At 45.0% G+C, this 19,336-nt stretch overlaps 1 protein-coding gene across 1 annotated transcript; it reads right to left on the reverse strand.

Annotated features, from left to right (window-relative positions):
• Window positions 1–5,335: 5,335 nt before the first annotated feature.
• Window positions 5,336–19,322, reverse strand: ACYP1 (acylphosphatase 1). Its single transcript, XM_040412360.1, has 3 exons — window positions 19,274–19,322; window positions 5,957–6,085; window positions 5,336–5,877 (listed from the first exon to the last, which is right to left on the reverse strand). The coding sequence occupies exons 2-3, from the start codon at window positions 6,035–6,037 to the stop codon at window positions 5,662–5,664; spliced, it is 297 nt and encodes a 98-aa protein (XP_040268294.1). The 5' UTR covers window positions 6,038–6,085; window positions 19,274–19,322; the 3' UTR covers window positions 5,336–5,661.
• Window positions 19,323–19,336: the final 14 nt, after the last annotated feature.

The raw sequence follows: 19,336 nt of genomic DNA on the forward strand, positions 1-19,336 counted from the left end.
CCCCCCTCTATACTGTGATATCTACACTCCGGTCTCTGTATATGACCCCCCCTCCTCTATACTGTGATATCTACACTCCGGTCTCTGTATATGACCCCCCCTCCTCTATACTGTGATATCTACACTCCGGTCTCTGTATATGACCCCCCTCCTCTATACTGTGATATCTACACTCCGGTCTCTGTATATGACCCCCCCTCCTCTATACTGTGATATCTACACTCCGGTCTCTGTATATGACCCCCTCCCCCTCTATACTGTGATATCTACACTCCGGTCTCTGTATATGACCCCCCTCCTCTATACTGTGATATCTACACTCCGGTCTCTGTATATGACCCCTCCTCCTCTATACTGTGATATCTACACTCCGGTCTCTGTATATGACCCCCCCCCCCCCTCCTCTATACTGTGATATCTACACTCCGGTCTCTGTATATGACCCCCCCCCCCTCCTCTATACTGTGATATCTACACTCCGGTCTCTGTATATGACCCCCCCCCTCCTCTATACTGTGATATCTACACTCCGGTCTCTGTATATGACCCCCCCCCCTCTATACTGTGATATCTACACTCCGGTCTCTGTATATGACCCCCTCCTCCTCTATACTGTGATATCTACACTCCGGTCCCTGTATATGACCCCCTCCCCCTCTATACTGTGATATCTACACTCCGGTCTCTGTATATGACCCCCCCCTCCTCTATACTGTGATATCTACACTCCGGTCTCTGTATATGACCCCCCCCTCCTCTATACTGTGATATCTACACTCCGGTCTCTGTATATGACCCTCCCTCTCTATACTGTGATATCTACACTCCGGTCTCTGTATATGCCCCCCCCCTCCTCTATACATATCTACACTCCGGTCTCTGTATATGACCCCCCCTCCTCTATACATATCTACACTCCGGTCTCTGTATATGACCCCCTCCTCCTCTATACTGTGATATCTACACTCCGGTCTCTGTATATGACCCCCCCTCTCTATACTGTGATATCTACACTCCGGTCTCTGTATATGACCCCCCTCCTCTATACTGTGATATCTACACTCCGGTCTCTGTATATGACCCTCCTCCTCTATACTGTGATATCTACACTCCGGTCTCTGTATATGACCCTCCTCCTCTATACTGTGATATCTACACTCCGGTCTCTGTATATGACCCCCCCTCCTCTATACTGTGATATCTACACTCCGGTCTCTGTATATGACCCCCCCTCCTCTATACTGTGATATCTACACTCCGGTCTCTGTATATGACCCCCCCTCCTCTATACTGTGATATCTACACTCCGGTCTCTGTATATGACCCCCTCCCCCTCTATACTGTGATATCTACACTCCGGTCTCTGTATATGACCCCCTCCTCCTCTATACTGTGATATCTACACTCCGGTCTCTGTATATGCCCCCCCCCCTCCTCTATACTGTGATATCTACACTCCGGTCTCTGTATATGACCCCCTCCCCCTCTATACTGTGATATCTACACTCCGGTCTCTGTATATGACCCCCCCCTCCTCTATACTGTGATATCTACACTCCGGTCTCTGTATATGACCCCCCCCCTCCTCTATACTGTGATATCTACACTCCGGTCTCTGTATATGACCCTCCTCCTCTATACTGTGATATCTACACTCCGGTCTCTGTATATGACCCCCTCCCCCCTCTATACTGTGATATCTACACTCCGGTCTCTGTATATGCCCCCCCCCCCTCTATACTGTGATATCTACACTCCGGTCTCTGTATATGACCCCCCCTCCTCTATACATATCTACACTCCGGTCTCTGTATATGACCCCCCCTCCTCTATACATATCTACACTCCGGTCTCTGTATATGACCCTCCTCCTCTATACTGTGATATCTACACTCCGGTCTCTGTATATGACCCCCTCCTCCTCTATACTGTGATATCTACACTCCGGTCTCTGTATATGACCCCCTCCTCCTCTATACTGTGATATCTACACTCCGGTCTCTGTATATGACCCCTCCCTCTCTATACTGTGATATCTACACTCCGGTCTCTGTATATGACCCCTCCCTCTCTATACTGTGATATCTACACTCCGGTCTCTGTATATGACCCCCCCTCCTCTATACTGTGATATCTACACTCCGGTCTCTGTATATGACCCTCCCTCTCTATACTTGTCACGGCCAGGCCCATGACCGTGACTTCTTACCGCATGCAGTTGCCGGCGGTTTTGCATGGGTCTTCAACCACGGGTGAGGGCCGCTTGTCTGTGGCCTCACTTGTGGTTGCCGCGGGCAACCAGTGTTGGGGTTTAGCAGCAGAGCAGCCTGAGCGTTGCTAGGCAGCTTGCTGCCCTGGCATGCGGTCACACCTAGCAACCTTTTGTTAGGTGTGTTTGTTGTGTGCACTGTGTTGTATGTTATTGTGTGCACTTTCCCTTTATGTATGTGTTTTCCCTTCTGTGGCATTGGAAGGGTTAACTTCCTTCCCAGTGTGTATGTGATGTCACTGGGTGTGTCCAACCTTTGGGTGTGGCCACTTTGGCCTATATATACCCTCTCTCCAGCAGGGCTCAGTAGGTTGCTTCTGTCTTGCTAGCTGAAGCAGTCTCCTGTGCTTTCCATTCCTCTGTGAGAGCCACCACTGTGGTCATAGGTTTAAGTTCAGGTTTTATGTCTTATTAAGTTTATGCTTACCTGTATGTGTCATGTCTGGGTGATGGTCTGTTGGGATTTTCTTATGTTGGTTTGTGCAGCTAATGGTTCTGGATTCTCTGTGTCAGGGATCCAGTCAGCAAGGCTGTGGCAGTTGACCTGCCATTTCCGTTAGTCTGTTTATGTTTCCCCTTTTTTCCCAACAGCTTGGCCGTTGAGACTCCTGCTCCTCCGTGCCTAGGAGGTGTGGGTCGTCTTACTCAGCTCCTAGCTTAGGGCCATCTTGAGGGCTAGCAGGGACTTTTAGGTTCCAGAGCATGAGCCCTCCTACCATCAAGGTTGGCTCATGTAGCTAGGAGCCAGGGTCAGGTTAGGGATGCGTTTAGGAGGTGACCTGCTCCCTAATCCTGTTTGTCCTGGTCAAGCAGCCATACCATCACCTGGCTGCACACGGCTGAGGATTTCCCCCATTCTCAGCCGTGACAATACTGTGATATCTACACTCCGGTCTCTGTATATGACCCCTCCTCCTCTATACTGTGATATCTACACTCCGGTCTCTGTATATGACCCCCCCCTCCTCTATACTGTGATATCTACACTCCGGTCTCTGTATATGACCCCCTCCTCCTCTATACTGTGATATCTACACTCCGGTCTCTGTATATGACCCCCCCTCCTCTATACTGTGATATCTACACTCCGGTCTCTGTATATGACCCCCTCCTCCTCTATACTGTGATATCTACACTCCGGTCTCTGTATATGACCCCCCTCCTCTATACTGTGATATCTACACTCCGGTCTCTGTATATGACCCCCCTCCTCTATACTGTGATATCTACACTCCGGTCTCTGTATATGACCCCTCCTCCTCTATACTGTGATATCTACACTCCGGTCTCTGTATATGACCCCCTCCTCCTCTATACTGTGATATCTACACTCCGGTCTCTGTATATGACCCTCCTCCTCTATACTGTGATATCTACACTCCGGTCTCTGTATATGACCCCCCCCTCCTCCTCTATACTGTGATATCTACACTCCGGTCTCTGTATATGACCCCTCCTCCTCTATACTGTGATATCTACACTCCGGTCTCTGTATATGACCCCCCCCTCCTCTATACTGTGATATCTACACTCCGGTCTCTGTATATGACCCCCTCCTCCTCTATACTGTGATATCTACACTCCGGTCTCTGTATATGACCCCTCCTCCTCTATACTGTGATATCTACACTCCGGTCTCTGTATATGACCCCCTCCTCCTCTATACTGTGATATCTACACTCCGGTCTCTGTATATGACCCCCTCCCCCCTCTATACTGTGATATCTACACTCCGGTCTCTGTATATGACCCCTCCCTCTCTATACTGTGATATCTACACTCCGGTCTCTGTATATGACCCCCTCCTCCTCTATACTGTGATATCTACACTCCGGTCTCTGTATATGACCCCCTCCTCCTCTATACTGTGATATCTACACTCCGGTCTCTGTATATGACCCCCCCTCCTCTATACTGTGATATCTACACTCCGGTCTCTGTATATGACCCCCTCCTCCTCTATACTGTGATATCTACACTCCGGTCTCTGTATATGACCCCTCCTCCTCTATACTGTGATATCTACACTCCGGTCTCTGTATATGACCCCCTCCTCCTCTATACTGTGATATCTACACTCCGGTCTCTGTATATGACCCCTCCTCCTCTATACTGTGATATCTACACTCCGGTCTCTGTATATGACCCCCCCCTCCTCTATACTGTGATATCTACACTCCGGTCTCTGTATATGACCCCCCCTCCTCTATACTGTGATATCTACACTCCGGTCTCTGTATATGACCCCTCCTCCTCTATACTGTGATATCTACACTCCGGTCTCTGTATATGACCCCCTCCTCCTCTATACTGTGATATCTACACTCCGGTCTCTGTATATGACCCCTCCTCCTCTATACTGTGATATCTACACTCCGGTCTCTGTATATGACCCCCTCCTCCTCTATACTGTGATATCTACACTCCGGTCTCTGTATATGACCCCCCCCTCATCTATACTGTGATATCTACACTCCGGTCTCTGTATATGACCCCCCCTCCTCTATACTGTGATATCTACACTCCGGTCTCTGTATATGACCCCCCCCTCCTCTATACTGTGATATCTACACTCCGGTCTCTGTATATGACCCCCTCCTCCTCTATACTGTGATATCTACACGCCGGTCTCTGTATATGACCCTCCTCCTCTATACTGTGATATCTACACTCCGGTCTCTGTATATGACCCCTCCCTCTCTATACTGTGATATCTACATTCCGGTCTCTGTATATGACCCCCTCCTCCTCTATACTGTGATATCTACACGCCGGTCTCTGTATATGACCCCTCCTCCTCTATACTGTGATATCTACACTCCGGTCTCTGTATATGACCCCCTCCTCCTCTATACTGTGATATCTACACTCCGGTCTCTGTATATGACCCCCTCCTCCTCTATACTGTGATATCTACACTCCGGTCTCTGTATATGACCCCCCCTCTCTATACTGTGATATCTACACTCCGGTCTCTGTATATGACCCCCTCCTCCTCTATACTGTGATATCTATATCTATATACAGTGTTATGGGACATGTAATATGTAGACAAGAAAAGCACCAAATGACGATGACCATTATTTTAATGAACCGATCAGTGTCCATGCAGATCACTCATGTAATGCTCAGTGAAGGTGTCCGCTGAGGGTAGTGGTCACTATACATTATTGTCACTGGCAGGGTCTAGGCTGCCAGTGAGGGACAGAACTGATGGAAATGGTGCACTTGTCCAGAGTCCACAATGCCTAATGTATTGAGTTCGGAAAGATTGCAGTGTAGGAGCGGATGCCACAGGCACTTGGGAGCCGCTTCTCTACCACGCTGATCTAAACATTTCATCATGTAGACTGTAAAAAATGAAACCATGACCCCCATGAGGGCAGAGACTGTCACTTGCGGATCTGGAAGCATTTATGTTCCAGTTGCTGGATCTTCTTTTCATTGTCGATTTGGGCCCTTGTGATTCTGGACTTTGGGCTCCCTGTCACCTGCAACCATTGCTGCATCTCCCGCACTTTGTCTGCAGGACCCTGTACGTGGCCTCTGACCGTTCCTTCTTCTGTGTTCTGCACCCATCCAACCAGACCCAGACGATTCCCCTCCGCCTGCAACAGGGGAAACACAAGCACCCTGTCAGACACGCCGGGGTCAGCACTGGAGGCCCACAAGCTGCCCCTCCATTACCTGGGTGTATTTACGAAAGAAAACACCTTGAACCTTTCCAAACACCTCAAAATCCAAACAGATAAGAGCGTGGCCCTCCATCGGGATCCTGGAGAAGATGGATCAGTCAGAGAAATACACAATGTCCACCTGAAATGGGACAAAACAGAACGGACTGACATCCGGCTCTATGGTGACAGCAATGGACGCTTTCCATTATGCATTCCATATGTGGAGCATGTGACATACAGGCCATGTAATAATGAATGGCAGAACATGGCGGGGGCAGCGCCAACTGCAGAACACAGAAGAGCCTGCACCTCCGGTATGGACACGAGCAAGGAATCTATACGTATCATACGTCTAACTCCCCGAGTGCTCTCCGATAACCTCCATCCCCTCTCAGTACACGCCCTAACCGGCCCCAAGTGCACCCCAGGCCATAATGACCATACACTATAACATAGCCCCAAGTGCACCCCAGGCCATAATGACCATACACTATAACATAGCCGAAATCTTTACTGGATCAGGCACCCACTGCCATCCGTAACCCAGGAGCTGGAAATGGCAAATCTTAGACTACCACCGATGCTCTAGGTCTGGCGAGAGCCATCAGACGAGATCTTGCCCACATGCTGAACTCCTCCCCTATACATCCATACTGCAGTCCTCCAGCATCACCCTGCTCCATCCTGCTGTCCTATAGTGTCACCCTCCCCCATACTGTCATCTTACAACGTCACCCTCCTCCATACTGCCATCCTACGTCACCCTCCTCCATACTGCCATCCTACTCCATACTGCCATCCTACGTCACCCTCTCCCATACTGTCATCTTACTACATCACCCTCCTCCATACTGTCATCTTACTACGTCACCCTCCTCCATACTGCCATCCTACGTCACCCTCCCCCAGTCTGTCATCCTACGTCACCCTCCTCCATTCTGCCATCCTACGTCACCCTCCTCCATACTGCCATCCTACGTCACCCTCCTCCATACTGCCATCCTACGTCACCCTCCTCCATACTGCCATCCTACGTCACCCTCCTCCATACTGCCATCCTACGTCACCCTCTCCCATACTGTCATCTTACTACGTCACCCTCTGTGGCGAAACCAACCTCGCCACTGGGTTTTGGAGAGGCCTGTTTATCCGCCTCTTGCCTCAGGATTATGGCCCATACTAACTTTTAAACCCCTGAACCTATCCAAGTGAATTTTGGATAGGTTTGTCCCCAAGTTATACTGTTTAAATTGATGTAAGTTATATGTATGGCCAATGTAAACTCACAAAGTTGTAACAATTTATAATAAGTGTAACTTGTCAGCTTGGGAGGAAAATGCTGGGTGTGTTTCTATTGTGCCATTGTCCCATTGTGTGTTTAAATGGTGATGTCTGTCCTGTTGTCTGCACATGTGTATTGGCGATTTCTCTTTGTCCTGAGAGATAATTGGATTGCCCCTCGGTTGTCTCCGGGACAGAGGGGAGGAAACCATGATGCATTGTGGGGATATGTTGTATCATTGTATGTGTTGTAAATTACTGATTGGTTATATTTCAAACCTCTGTGGGCAGTACTATGTTTGTGGTTTATGAATAAAAGAGGCTGTACGTGAAGTACAGTCAGACCACTGCTTGACCCTCAACACGGAGCCTTGTCTCGTTATTGGGGGGATCCGCTGTATGCTGTTAGGGACTGATTGCCAGGAGTGTAAGCTGATTCCTGTTCGTCTGCTAGCAGCTATTCGTGAGGTTCCAGTTCGGAGTGCTACTTTGTATCCAGTTCGGGACATTGGTGTTCTGCAGTAGCTGGGCCTGTCTCTAAGAAAGGGGCCCATCGCCTAAACGGATTTTAACCCCTTGTCTGCTGAAACGGTCGGTTACATTGGTGGCAAGCAGCGGGATTGTTCCTACAGCCAGAAGGACAGCTACAGGAGACACCATTTCTGTGGATTCTACAATTTAAGGACAACGCATGTCCCAGTACAGCGACCCTAAAAGCACCAGGATGGAACCAGCAGTGTTATACGAGGAGGAGGACCTGGATGGCCGGGATGCATTAAGGAAAGGCATCTGGTACCAGGCCCTGGATAAGGTACAATACCAGCGGGGTGAGAGTCTCCCCAGTGAAGAGCAGCGGTTGCAGAAGCAAGTGGCCCTGCGGATGCCCTTCCTGGGAGAGCAGCCCCTGGAGGAATGGGTGAAGGAACTAGAGCACCGGGTATGGCAGGAGCTATGGCTGGAGGATGCCTACCAGGCGCTTTGGTGGTATATGGCACAGTATATACCCTGGACAGCCGAACATGACAAGCCAGAGGGAGAGGAGTTTTATGGTCCTGGCTTGTTATGGGAGTCCTTTGCAGAGCCTGACTTCGGGAGCTCTGCACAGTCCAGACTTCAGGACATTTTCTATGAGAGGGAGGCTAGGCATGAGTGGGATGACCCCCATGAAGTAGAGCAGGAACTGGCTCACCTAGCAACCCTGGAGTGGGAACTGGAGCAGGACTACCGAGATCTCTTCCACTCCATTGGGAAGGCTCAACAGGACAGTAAGGTGACAGACCCAGATCCAGACCCATTCAGCTGGGCAGATATTGTAGAGTGTTACTGGGAAGGACCCCAGGTGGCCTGTAGAGATGGGACCGAGGTCTCTTCACCGGTCCTGCAGGGAATTGGGAGCCCAGTCTCCATTCCCCAGCGGCAGTGTGAAGTGCAGGGAGAGGAGAGCTGCGTCCTCCCTCCCCAGCGGCAGGCTGAGTTACAGGGGGCAGAGGTAGTTGTTCCTGCCCTCCAGCAGCAGAGTGATATGCCGGGAAGGCAGTGTGAAATGCAGAGAGAGGAGAGCAGCGTCCTCTCTCCCCAGCGGCAGGCTGAGTTACAGGGGGCAGAGGTAGTTGTTCCTGCCCCCCAGCAGCAGAGTGATTTTTTGGGAATTGGGAGCCCAGTCTCCATTCCCCAGCGGCAGAGTGTCCAGCAGGGAATAGAGAGCCCAGTCTCCTTTCCCCAGCAGCAGGACACTGTATTGGGAGCGGACACGGTCGGTCGCCCTCCCCAGCGGCTGGAAGTATGTATGGGAGAGGAGCTCATTACCCCCTCTCCCAAGCGGCAGCTTAACGCACCAGGGGGAGACAGTAAGCCCCACAACAGTGCAGATGGGACCGTGGTCTCTGCACCTACAGCACAGGGGGTAGAGACAGTCGGTCTCCCCCTCCAACAACCAGACTCCAAGCCAGGGAGCAACACAGAGACCGGGAGTACCAGCTTCCAACATAACCTTGGTGGACTCACTGGACAGAGACAGGCTACCAAATGCAACAGGTCCAGTATTGGGTTGTGGGTGGGCTGCCAGACTAACTCAGGTACCGACCGGCGTGAGGTCAGGTACCTGGTTAGTCTTCCCTGGGGGGGGAGAGATGTGTGGCGAAACCAACCTCGCCACTGGGTTTTGGAGAGACCTGTTTATCAGCCTCTTGCCTCAGGATTATGGCCCATACTAACTTTTAAACCCCTGAACCTATTCAAGTGAATTTTGGATAGGTTTGTCCCCAAGTTATACTGTTTAAATTGATGTAAGTTATATGTATGGCCAATGTAAACTCACAAAGTTGTAACAATTTATAATAAGTGTAACTTGTCAGCTTGGGAGGAAAATGCTGGGTGTGTTTCTATTGTGCCATTGTCCCATTGTGTGTTTAAATGGTGATGTCTGTCCTGTTGTCTGCACATGTGTATTGGCGATTTCTCTTTGTCCTGAGAGATAATTGGATTGCCCCTCGGTTGTCTCCGGGACAGAGGGGAGGAAACCATGATGCATTGTGGGGATATGTTGTATCATTGTATGTGTTGTAAATTAATGATTGGTTATATTTCAAACCTCTGTGGGCAGTACTATGTTTGTGGTTTATGAATAAAAGAGGCTGTACGTGAAGTACAGTCAGACCACTGCTTGACCCTCAACACGGAGCCTTGTCTCGTTATTGGGGGGGATCCGCTGTATGCTGTTAGGGACTGATTGCCAGGAGTGTAAGCTGATTCCTGTTCGTCTGCTAGCAGCTATTCGTGAGGTTCCAGTTCTGAGTGCTACTTTGTATCCAGTTCGGGACATTGGTGTTCTGCAGTAGCTGGGCCTGTCTCTAAGAAAGGGGCCCATCGCCTAAACGGATTTTAACCCCTTGTCTGCTGAAACGGTCGGTTACACCCTCCTCCATACTGCCATCTTACTACGTCACCCTCCTCCATACCGTTATCTTACTACGTCACTCTCCTCCATACCGTTATCTTACTACGTCACCCTCCTCCATACTGCCATCCTACGTCACCCTCCTCCATACTGCCATCCTACGTCACCCTCCTCCATACTGCCATCCTACGTCACCCTCCTCCATACTGCCATCCTACGTCACCCTCTCCCATACTGTCATCTTACTACGTCACCCTCCTCCATACTGCCATCCTACATCACCCTCCTCCATACTGCCATCCTAAAATGTAATTCCCATCCACAGTACGACTTTACACCACTGTAAAGCAGTGTCAATGTCGCTGATGTCTGCTCCTCATTTCTCTGAGCTTTCTGACTAATCAGAATTTAGGGAAAGGGGGTACACATAATTTCCAGGGGGATCCGCCACACTCTAGGACTCACTATCCCAGCAAATCAGCCTTTCCCCCAACACTGAAACCTTCAAGAGCCCCGAGACCCCCACTGCAGCCACTACACACCGAAGCAGCGTCCTCACCGACTGTCTCCGTCCCCTCGTAGGTCCTCGCCGCTGTGAGCCGGTCTGTCGCTGCGACCTTATGGTTACTGTAGATTATGTATGTGAACCCTTATGTCTGAAGAGCCCTAATATAATATACACCCCCTCTTGTCTGTATATATAGGGGTACAGGACACCCACACTTACTATATATAATATACACCCCTCTTGTGTGTATATATAGGGGTACTGGACACCCACACTTACTATATATAATATACACCCCTCTTATCTCTGTATATATAGGGGTACAGGACACCCACACTTACTATATATAATATACACCCCTCTTCTCTGTATATACAGGGGTACAGGACACCCACACTTACTATATATAATATACACCCCTCTTCTCTGTATATACAGGGGTACAGGACACCCACACTTACTATATATAATATACACCCCTCTTCTCTGTATATATAGAGGTACAGGACACCCACACTTACTATATATAATATACACCCCTCTTCTCTGTATATACAGGGGTACAGGACACCCACACTTACTATATATAATATACACCCCTCTTCTCTGTATATATAGGGGTACAGGACACCCACACTTACTATATATAATATACACCCCTCTTATCTCTGTATATACAGGGGTACAGGACACCCACACTTACTATATATAATATACACCCCTCTTCTCTGTATATACAGAGGTACAGGACACCCACACTTACTATATATAATATACACCCCTCTTCTCTGTATATATAGGGGTACAGGACAACCACACTTACTATATATAATATACACCCCTCTTATCTCTGTATATATAGGGGTACAGGACACCCACACTTACTATATATAATATACACCCCCTCTTCTCTGTATATACAGAGGTACAGGACACCCACACTTACTATATATAATATACACCCCTCTTCTCTGTATATACAGGGGTACAGGACACCCACACTTACTATATATAATATACACCCCTCTTCTCTGTATATATAGGGGTACAGGACACCCACACTTACTATATATAATATACACCCCTTTTCTCTGTGTATATATAGGGGTACAGGACACCCACACTTACTATATATAATATACACCCCTCTTCTCTGTATATATAGGGGTACAGGACACCCACACTTACTATATATAATATACACCCCTTTTCTCTGTATATATAGGGGTACAGGACACCCACACTTACTATATATAATATACACCCCTTTTCTCTGTATATACAGGGGTACAGGACACCCACACTTACTATATATAATATACACCCCTCTTCTCTGTATATACAGGGGTACAGGACACCCACACTTACTATATATAATATACACCCCTCTTATCTCTGTATATACAGGGGTACAGGACACCCACACTTACTATATATAATATACACCCCTCTTCTCTGTATATATAGGGGTACAGGACACCCACACTTACTATATATAATATACACCCCTCTTCTCTGTATATACAGGGGTACAGGACACCCACACTTACTATATATAATATACACCCCTCTTCTCTGTATATATAGGGGTACAGGACACCCACACTTACTATATATAATATACACCCCTCTTCTCTGTGTATATAGGGGTACAGGACACCCACACTTACTATATATAATATACACCCCTCTTATCTCTGTATATACAGGGGTACAGGACACCCACACTTACTATATATAATATACACCCCTCTTATCTCTGTATATATAGGGGTACAGGACACCCACACTTACTATATATAATATACACCCCTCTTATCTCTGTATATACAGGGGTACAGGACACCCACACTTACTATATATAATATACACCCCTCTTATCTCTGTATATACAGGGGTACAGGACACCCACACTTACTATATATAATATACACCCCTCTTCTCTGTGTATATAGGGGTACAGGACACCCACACTTACTATATATAATATACACCCCTCTTCTCTGTGTATATAGGGGTACAGGACACCCACACTTACTATATATAATATACACCCCTCTTCTCTGTATATACAGGGGTACAGGACACCCACACTTACTATATATAATATACACCCCTCTTCTCTGTATATACAGGGGTACAGGACACCCACACTTACTATATATAATATACACCCCTCTTCTCTGTATATACAGGGGTACAGGACACCCACACTTACTATATATAATATACACCCCTTTTCTCTGTGTATATATAGGGGTACAGGACACCCACACTTACTATATATAATATACACCCCTCTTATCTCTGTATATACAGGGGTACAGGACACCCACACTTACTATATATAATATACACCCCTCTTATCTCTGTATATACAGGGGTACAGGACACCCAAACTTACTATATATAATATACACCCCTTATCTCTGTATATATAGCGGTACAGGACACCCACACTTACTATATATAATATACACCCCTCTTCTCTGTATATACAGGGGTACAGGACACCCACACTTACTATATATAATATACACCCCTTTTCTCTGTATATATAGGGGTACAGGACACCCACACTTACTATATATAATATACACCCCTCTTCTCTGTATATATAGAGGTACAGGACACCCACACTTACTATATATAATATACACCCCTCTTCTCTGTATATATAGGGGTACAGGACACCCACACTTACTATATATAATATACACCCCTCTTCTCTGTATATACAGGGGTACAGGACACCCACACTTACTATATATAATATACACCCCTCTTCTCTGTATATACAGGGGTACAGGACACCCACACTTACTATATATAATATACACCCCTCTTATCTCTGTATATACAGGGGTACAGGACACCCACACTTACTATATATAATATACACCCCTTCTCTCTGTATATATAGGGGTACAGGACACCCACACTTACTATATATAATATACACCCCTCTTATCTCTGTATATATAGAGGTACAGGACACCCACACTTACTATATATAATATACACCCCTCTTCTCTGTATATACAGGGGTACAGGACACCCACACTTACTATATATAATATACACCCCTCTTCTCTGTATATACAGGGGTACAGGACACCCACACTTACTATATATAATATACACCCCTTTTCTCTGTATATACAGGGGTACAGGACACCCACACTTACTATATATAATATACACCCCTTTTCTCTGTATATACAGGGGTACAGGACACCCACACTTACTATATATAATATACACCCCTTTTCTCTGTATATACAGGGGTACAGGACACCCACACTTACTATATATAATATACACCCCTCTTCTCTCTGTATATACAGGGGTACAGGACACCCACACTTACTATATATAATATACACCCCTCTTCTCTGTATATATAGGGGTACAGGACACCCACACTTACTATATATAATATACACCCCTCTTCTCTGTATATATAGGGGTACAGGACACCCACACTTACTATATATAATATACACCCCTCTTCTCTGTGTATATAGGGGTACAGGACACCCACACTTACTATATATAATATACACCCCTTTTCTCTGTGTATATAGGGGTACAGGACACCCACACTTACTATATATAATATACACCCCTCTTCTCTGTATATATAGGGGTACAGGACACCCACACTTACTATATATAATATACACCCCTCTTCTCTGTATATATAGGGGTACAGGACAACCACACTTACTATATATAATATACACCCCTCTTCTCTGTATATACAGGGGTACAGGACACCCACACTTACTATATATAATATACACCCCTCTTATCTCTGTATATACAGGGGTACAGGACACCCACACTTACTATATATAATATACACCCCTCTTCTCTGTGTATATAGAGGTACAGGACACCCACACTTACTATATATAATATACACCCCTCTTCTCTGTATATACAGGGGTACAGGACACCCACACTTACTATATATAATATACACCCCTTTTCTCTGTATATATAGGGGTACAGGACACCCACACTTACTATATATAATATACACCCCTCTTATCTCTGTATATACAGGGGTACAGGACACCCACACTTACTATATATAATATACACCCCTTTTCTCTGTATATATAGGGGTACAGGACACCCACACTTACTATATATAATATACACCCCCTCTTCTCTGTATATATAGGGGTACAGGACACCCACACTTACTATATATAATATACACCCCCTCTTCTCTGTATATATAGGGGTACAGGACACCCACACTTACTATATATAATATACACCCCTCTTCTCTGTATATATAGGGGTACAGGACACCCACACTTACTATATATAATATACACCCCTCTTCTCTGTATATATAGGGGTACAGGACACCCACACTTACTATATATAATATACACCCCTCTTCTCTGTGTATATAGGGGTACAGGACACCCACACTTACTATATATAATATACACCCCTTTTCTCTGTGTATATAGGGGTACAGGACACCCACACTTACTATATATAATATACACCCCTCTTCTCTGTATATATAGGGGTACAGGACACCCACACTTACTATATATAATATACACCCCTCTTCTCTGTATATATAGGGGTACAGGACAACCACACTTACTATATATAATATACACCCCTCTTATCTCTGTATATACAGGGGTACAGGACACCCACACTTACTATATATAATATACACCCCTCTTCTCTGTGTATATAGAGGTACAGGACACCCACACTTACTATATATAATATACACCCCTCTTCTCTGTATATACAGGGGTACAGGACACCCACACTTACTATATATAATATACACCCCTTTTCTCTGTATATATAGGGGTACAGGACACCCACACTTACTATATATAATATACACCCCTCTTATCTCTGTATATACAGGGGTACAGGACACCCACACTTACTATATATAATATACACCCCTTTTCTCTGTATATATAGGGGTACAGGACACCCACACTTACTATATATAATATACACCCCTCTTATCTCTGTATATATAGGGGTACAGGACACCCACACTTACTATATATAATATACACCCCTCTTATCTCTGTATATATAGCGGTACAGGACACCCACACTTACTATATATAATATACACCCCTTTTCTCTGTATATACAGGGGTACAGGACACCCACACTTACTATATATAATATACACCCCTCTTATCTGTATATATAGGGGTACAGGACACCCACACTTACTATATATAATATACACCCCTTTTCTCTGTATATATAGGGGTACAGGACACCCACACTTACTATATATAATATACACCCCTCTTCTCTGTATATATAGAGGTACAGGACACCCACACTTACTATATATAATATACACCCCTCTTATCTGTATATATAGGGGTACAGGACACCCACACTTACTATATATAATATACACCCCTCTTCTCTCTGTATATACAGGGGTACAGGACACCCACACTTACTATATATAATATACACCCCTCTTCTCTGTATATATAGGGGTACAGGACACCCACACTTACTATATATAATATACACCCCTTTTCTCTGTATATACAGGGGTACAGGACACCCACACTTACTATATATAATATACACCCCTCTTCTCTGTATATACAGGGGTACAGGACACCCACACTTACTATATATAATATACACCCCTCTTCTCTGTGTATATAGGGGTACAGGACACCCACACTTACTATATATAATATACACCCCTCTTATCTGTATATATAGGGGTACAGGACACCCACACTTACTATATATAATATACACCCCTTTTCTCTGTATATATAGGGGTACAGGACACCCACACTTACTATATATAATATACACCCCTCTTCTCTGTATATATAGAGGTACAGGACACCCACACTTACTATATATAATATACACCCCTCTTATCTGTATATATAGGGGTACAGGACACCCACACTTACTATATATAATATACACCCCTCTTCTCTCTGTATATACAGGGGTACAGGACACCCACACTTACTATATATAATATACACCCCTCTTCTCTGTATATATAGGGGTACAGGACACCCACACTTACTATATATAATATACACCCCTTTTCTCTGTATATACAGGGGTACAGGACACCCACACTTACTATATATAATATACACCCCTCTTCTCTGTATATATAGGGGTACAGGACACCCACACTTACTATATATAATATACACCCCTCTTCTCTGTATATATAGGGGTACAGGACAACCACACTTACTATATATAATATACACCCCTCTTCTCTGTATATACAGGGGTACAGGACACCCACACTTACTATATATAATATACACCCCTCTTATCTCTGTATATACAGGGGTACAGGACACCCACACTTACTATATATAATATACACCCCTCTTCTCTGTGTATATAGAGGTACAGGACACCCACACTTACTATATATAATATACACCCCTCTTCTCTGTATATACAGGGGTACAGGACACCCACACTTACTATATATAATATACACCCCTTTTCTCTGTATATATAGGGGTACAGGACACCCACACTTACTATATATAATATACACCCCTCTTATCTCTGTATATACAGGGGTACAGGACACCCACACTTACTATATATAATATACACCCCTTTTCTCTGTATATATAGGGGTACAGGACACCCACACTTACTATATATAATATACACCCCTCTTATCTCTGTATATATAGGGGTACAGGACACCCACACTTACTATATATAATATACACCCCTCTTATCTCTGTATATATAGCGGTACAGGACACCCACACTTACTATATATAATATACACCCCTTTTCTCTGTATATACAGGGGTACAGGACACCCACACTTACTATATATAATATACACCCCTCTTATCTGTATATATAGGGGTACAGGACACCCACACTTACTATATATAATATACACCCCTTTTCTCTGTATATATAGGGGTACAGGACACCCACACTTACTATATATAATATACACCCCTCTTCTCTGTATATATAGAGGTACAGGACACCCACACTTACTATATATAATATACACCCCTCTTATCTGTATATATAGGGGTACAGGACACCCACACTTACTATATATAATATACACCCCTCTTCTCTCTGTATATACAGGGGTACAGGACACCCACACTTACTATATATAATATACACCCCTCTTCTCTGTATATATAGGGGTACAGGACACCCACACTTACTATATATAATATACACCCCTTTTCTCTGTATATACAGGGGTACAGGACACCCACACTTACTATATATAATATACACCCCTCTTCTCTGTATATACAGGGGTACAGGACACCCACACTTACTATATATAATATACACCCCTTTTCTCTGTATATATAGGGGTACAGGACACCCACACTTACTATATATAATATACACCCCTTTTCTCTGTATATACAGGGGTACAGGACACCCACACTTACTATATATAATATACACCCCTCTTATCTCTGTATATACAGGGGTACAGGACACCCACACTTACTATATATAATATACACCCCTCTTATCTCTGTATATACAGGGGTACAGGACACCCACACTTACTATATATAATATACACCCCTTATCTCTGTATATATAGCGGTACAGGACACCCACACTTACTATATATAATATACACCCCTCTTCTCTGTATATACAGGGGTACAGGACACCCACACTTACTATATATAATATACACCCCTCTTCTCTGTATATACAGGGGTACAGGACACCCACACTTACTATATATAATATACACCCCTCTTCTCTGTATATATAGGGGTACAGGACACCCACACTTACTATATATAATATACACCCCTCTTCTCTGTATATATAGGGGTACAGGACACCCACACTTACTATATATAATATACACCCCTCTTCTCTGTATATACAGGGGTACAGGACACCCACACTTACTATATATAATATACACCCCTCTTCTCTGTATATATAGGGGTACAGGACACCCACACTTACTATATATAATATACACCCCTCTTCTCTGTATATACAGAGGTACAGGACACCCACACTTACTATATATAATATACACCCCTCTTCTCTGTATATACAGGGGTACAGGACACCCACACTTACTATATATAATATACACCCCTCTTCTCTGTATATATAGGGGTACAGGACACCCACACTTACTATATATAATATACACCCCTTTTCTCTGTATATATAGAGGTACAGGACACCCACACTTACTATATATAATATACACCCCTCTTCTCTGTATATATAGGGGTACAGGACACCCACACTTACTATATATAATATACACCCCTTTTCTCTGTATATACAGGGGTACAGGACACCCACACTTACTATATATAATATACACCCCTCTTCTCTGTATATATAGAGGTACAGGACACCCACACTTACTATATATAATATACACCCCTTTTCTCTGTATATACAGGGGTACAGGACACCCACACTTACTATATATAATATACACCCCTCTTCTCTGTATATATAGGGGTACAGGACACCCACACTTACTATATATAATATACACCCCTCTTATCTCTGTATATACAGGGGTACAGGACACCCACAGCACGTACATTGCCGTTACTTACCCGCTGCTCTCTCGCCGTCCCTATGACAACAGGTCAGGATGTGGGCGCCAGGAGATGACGCCA

Source organism: Bufo bufo, chromosome 11, assembly GCF_905171765.1.
Source record: "Bufo bufo chromosome 11, aBufBuf1.1, whole genome shotgun sequence".
Taxonomy (NCBI): domain Eukaryota; kingdom Metazoa; phylum Chordata; class Amphibia; order Anura; family Bufonidae; genus Bufo; species Bufo bufo.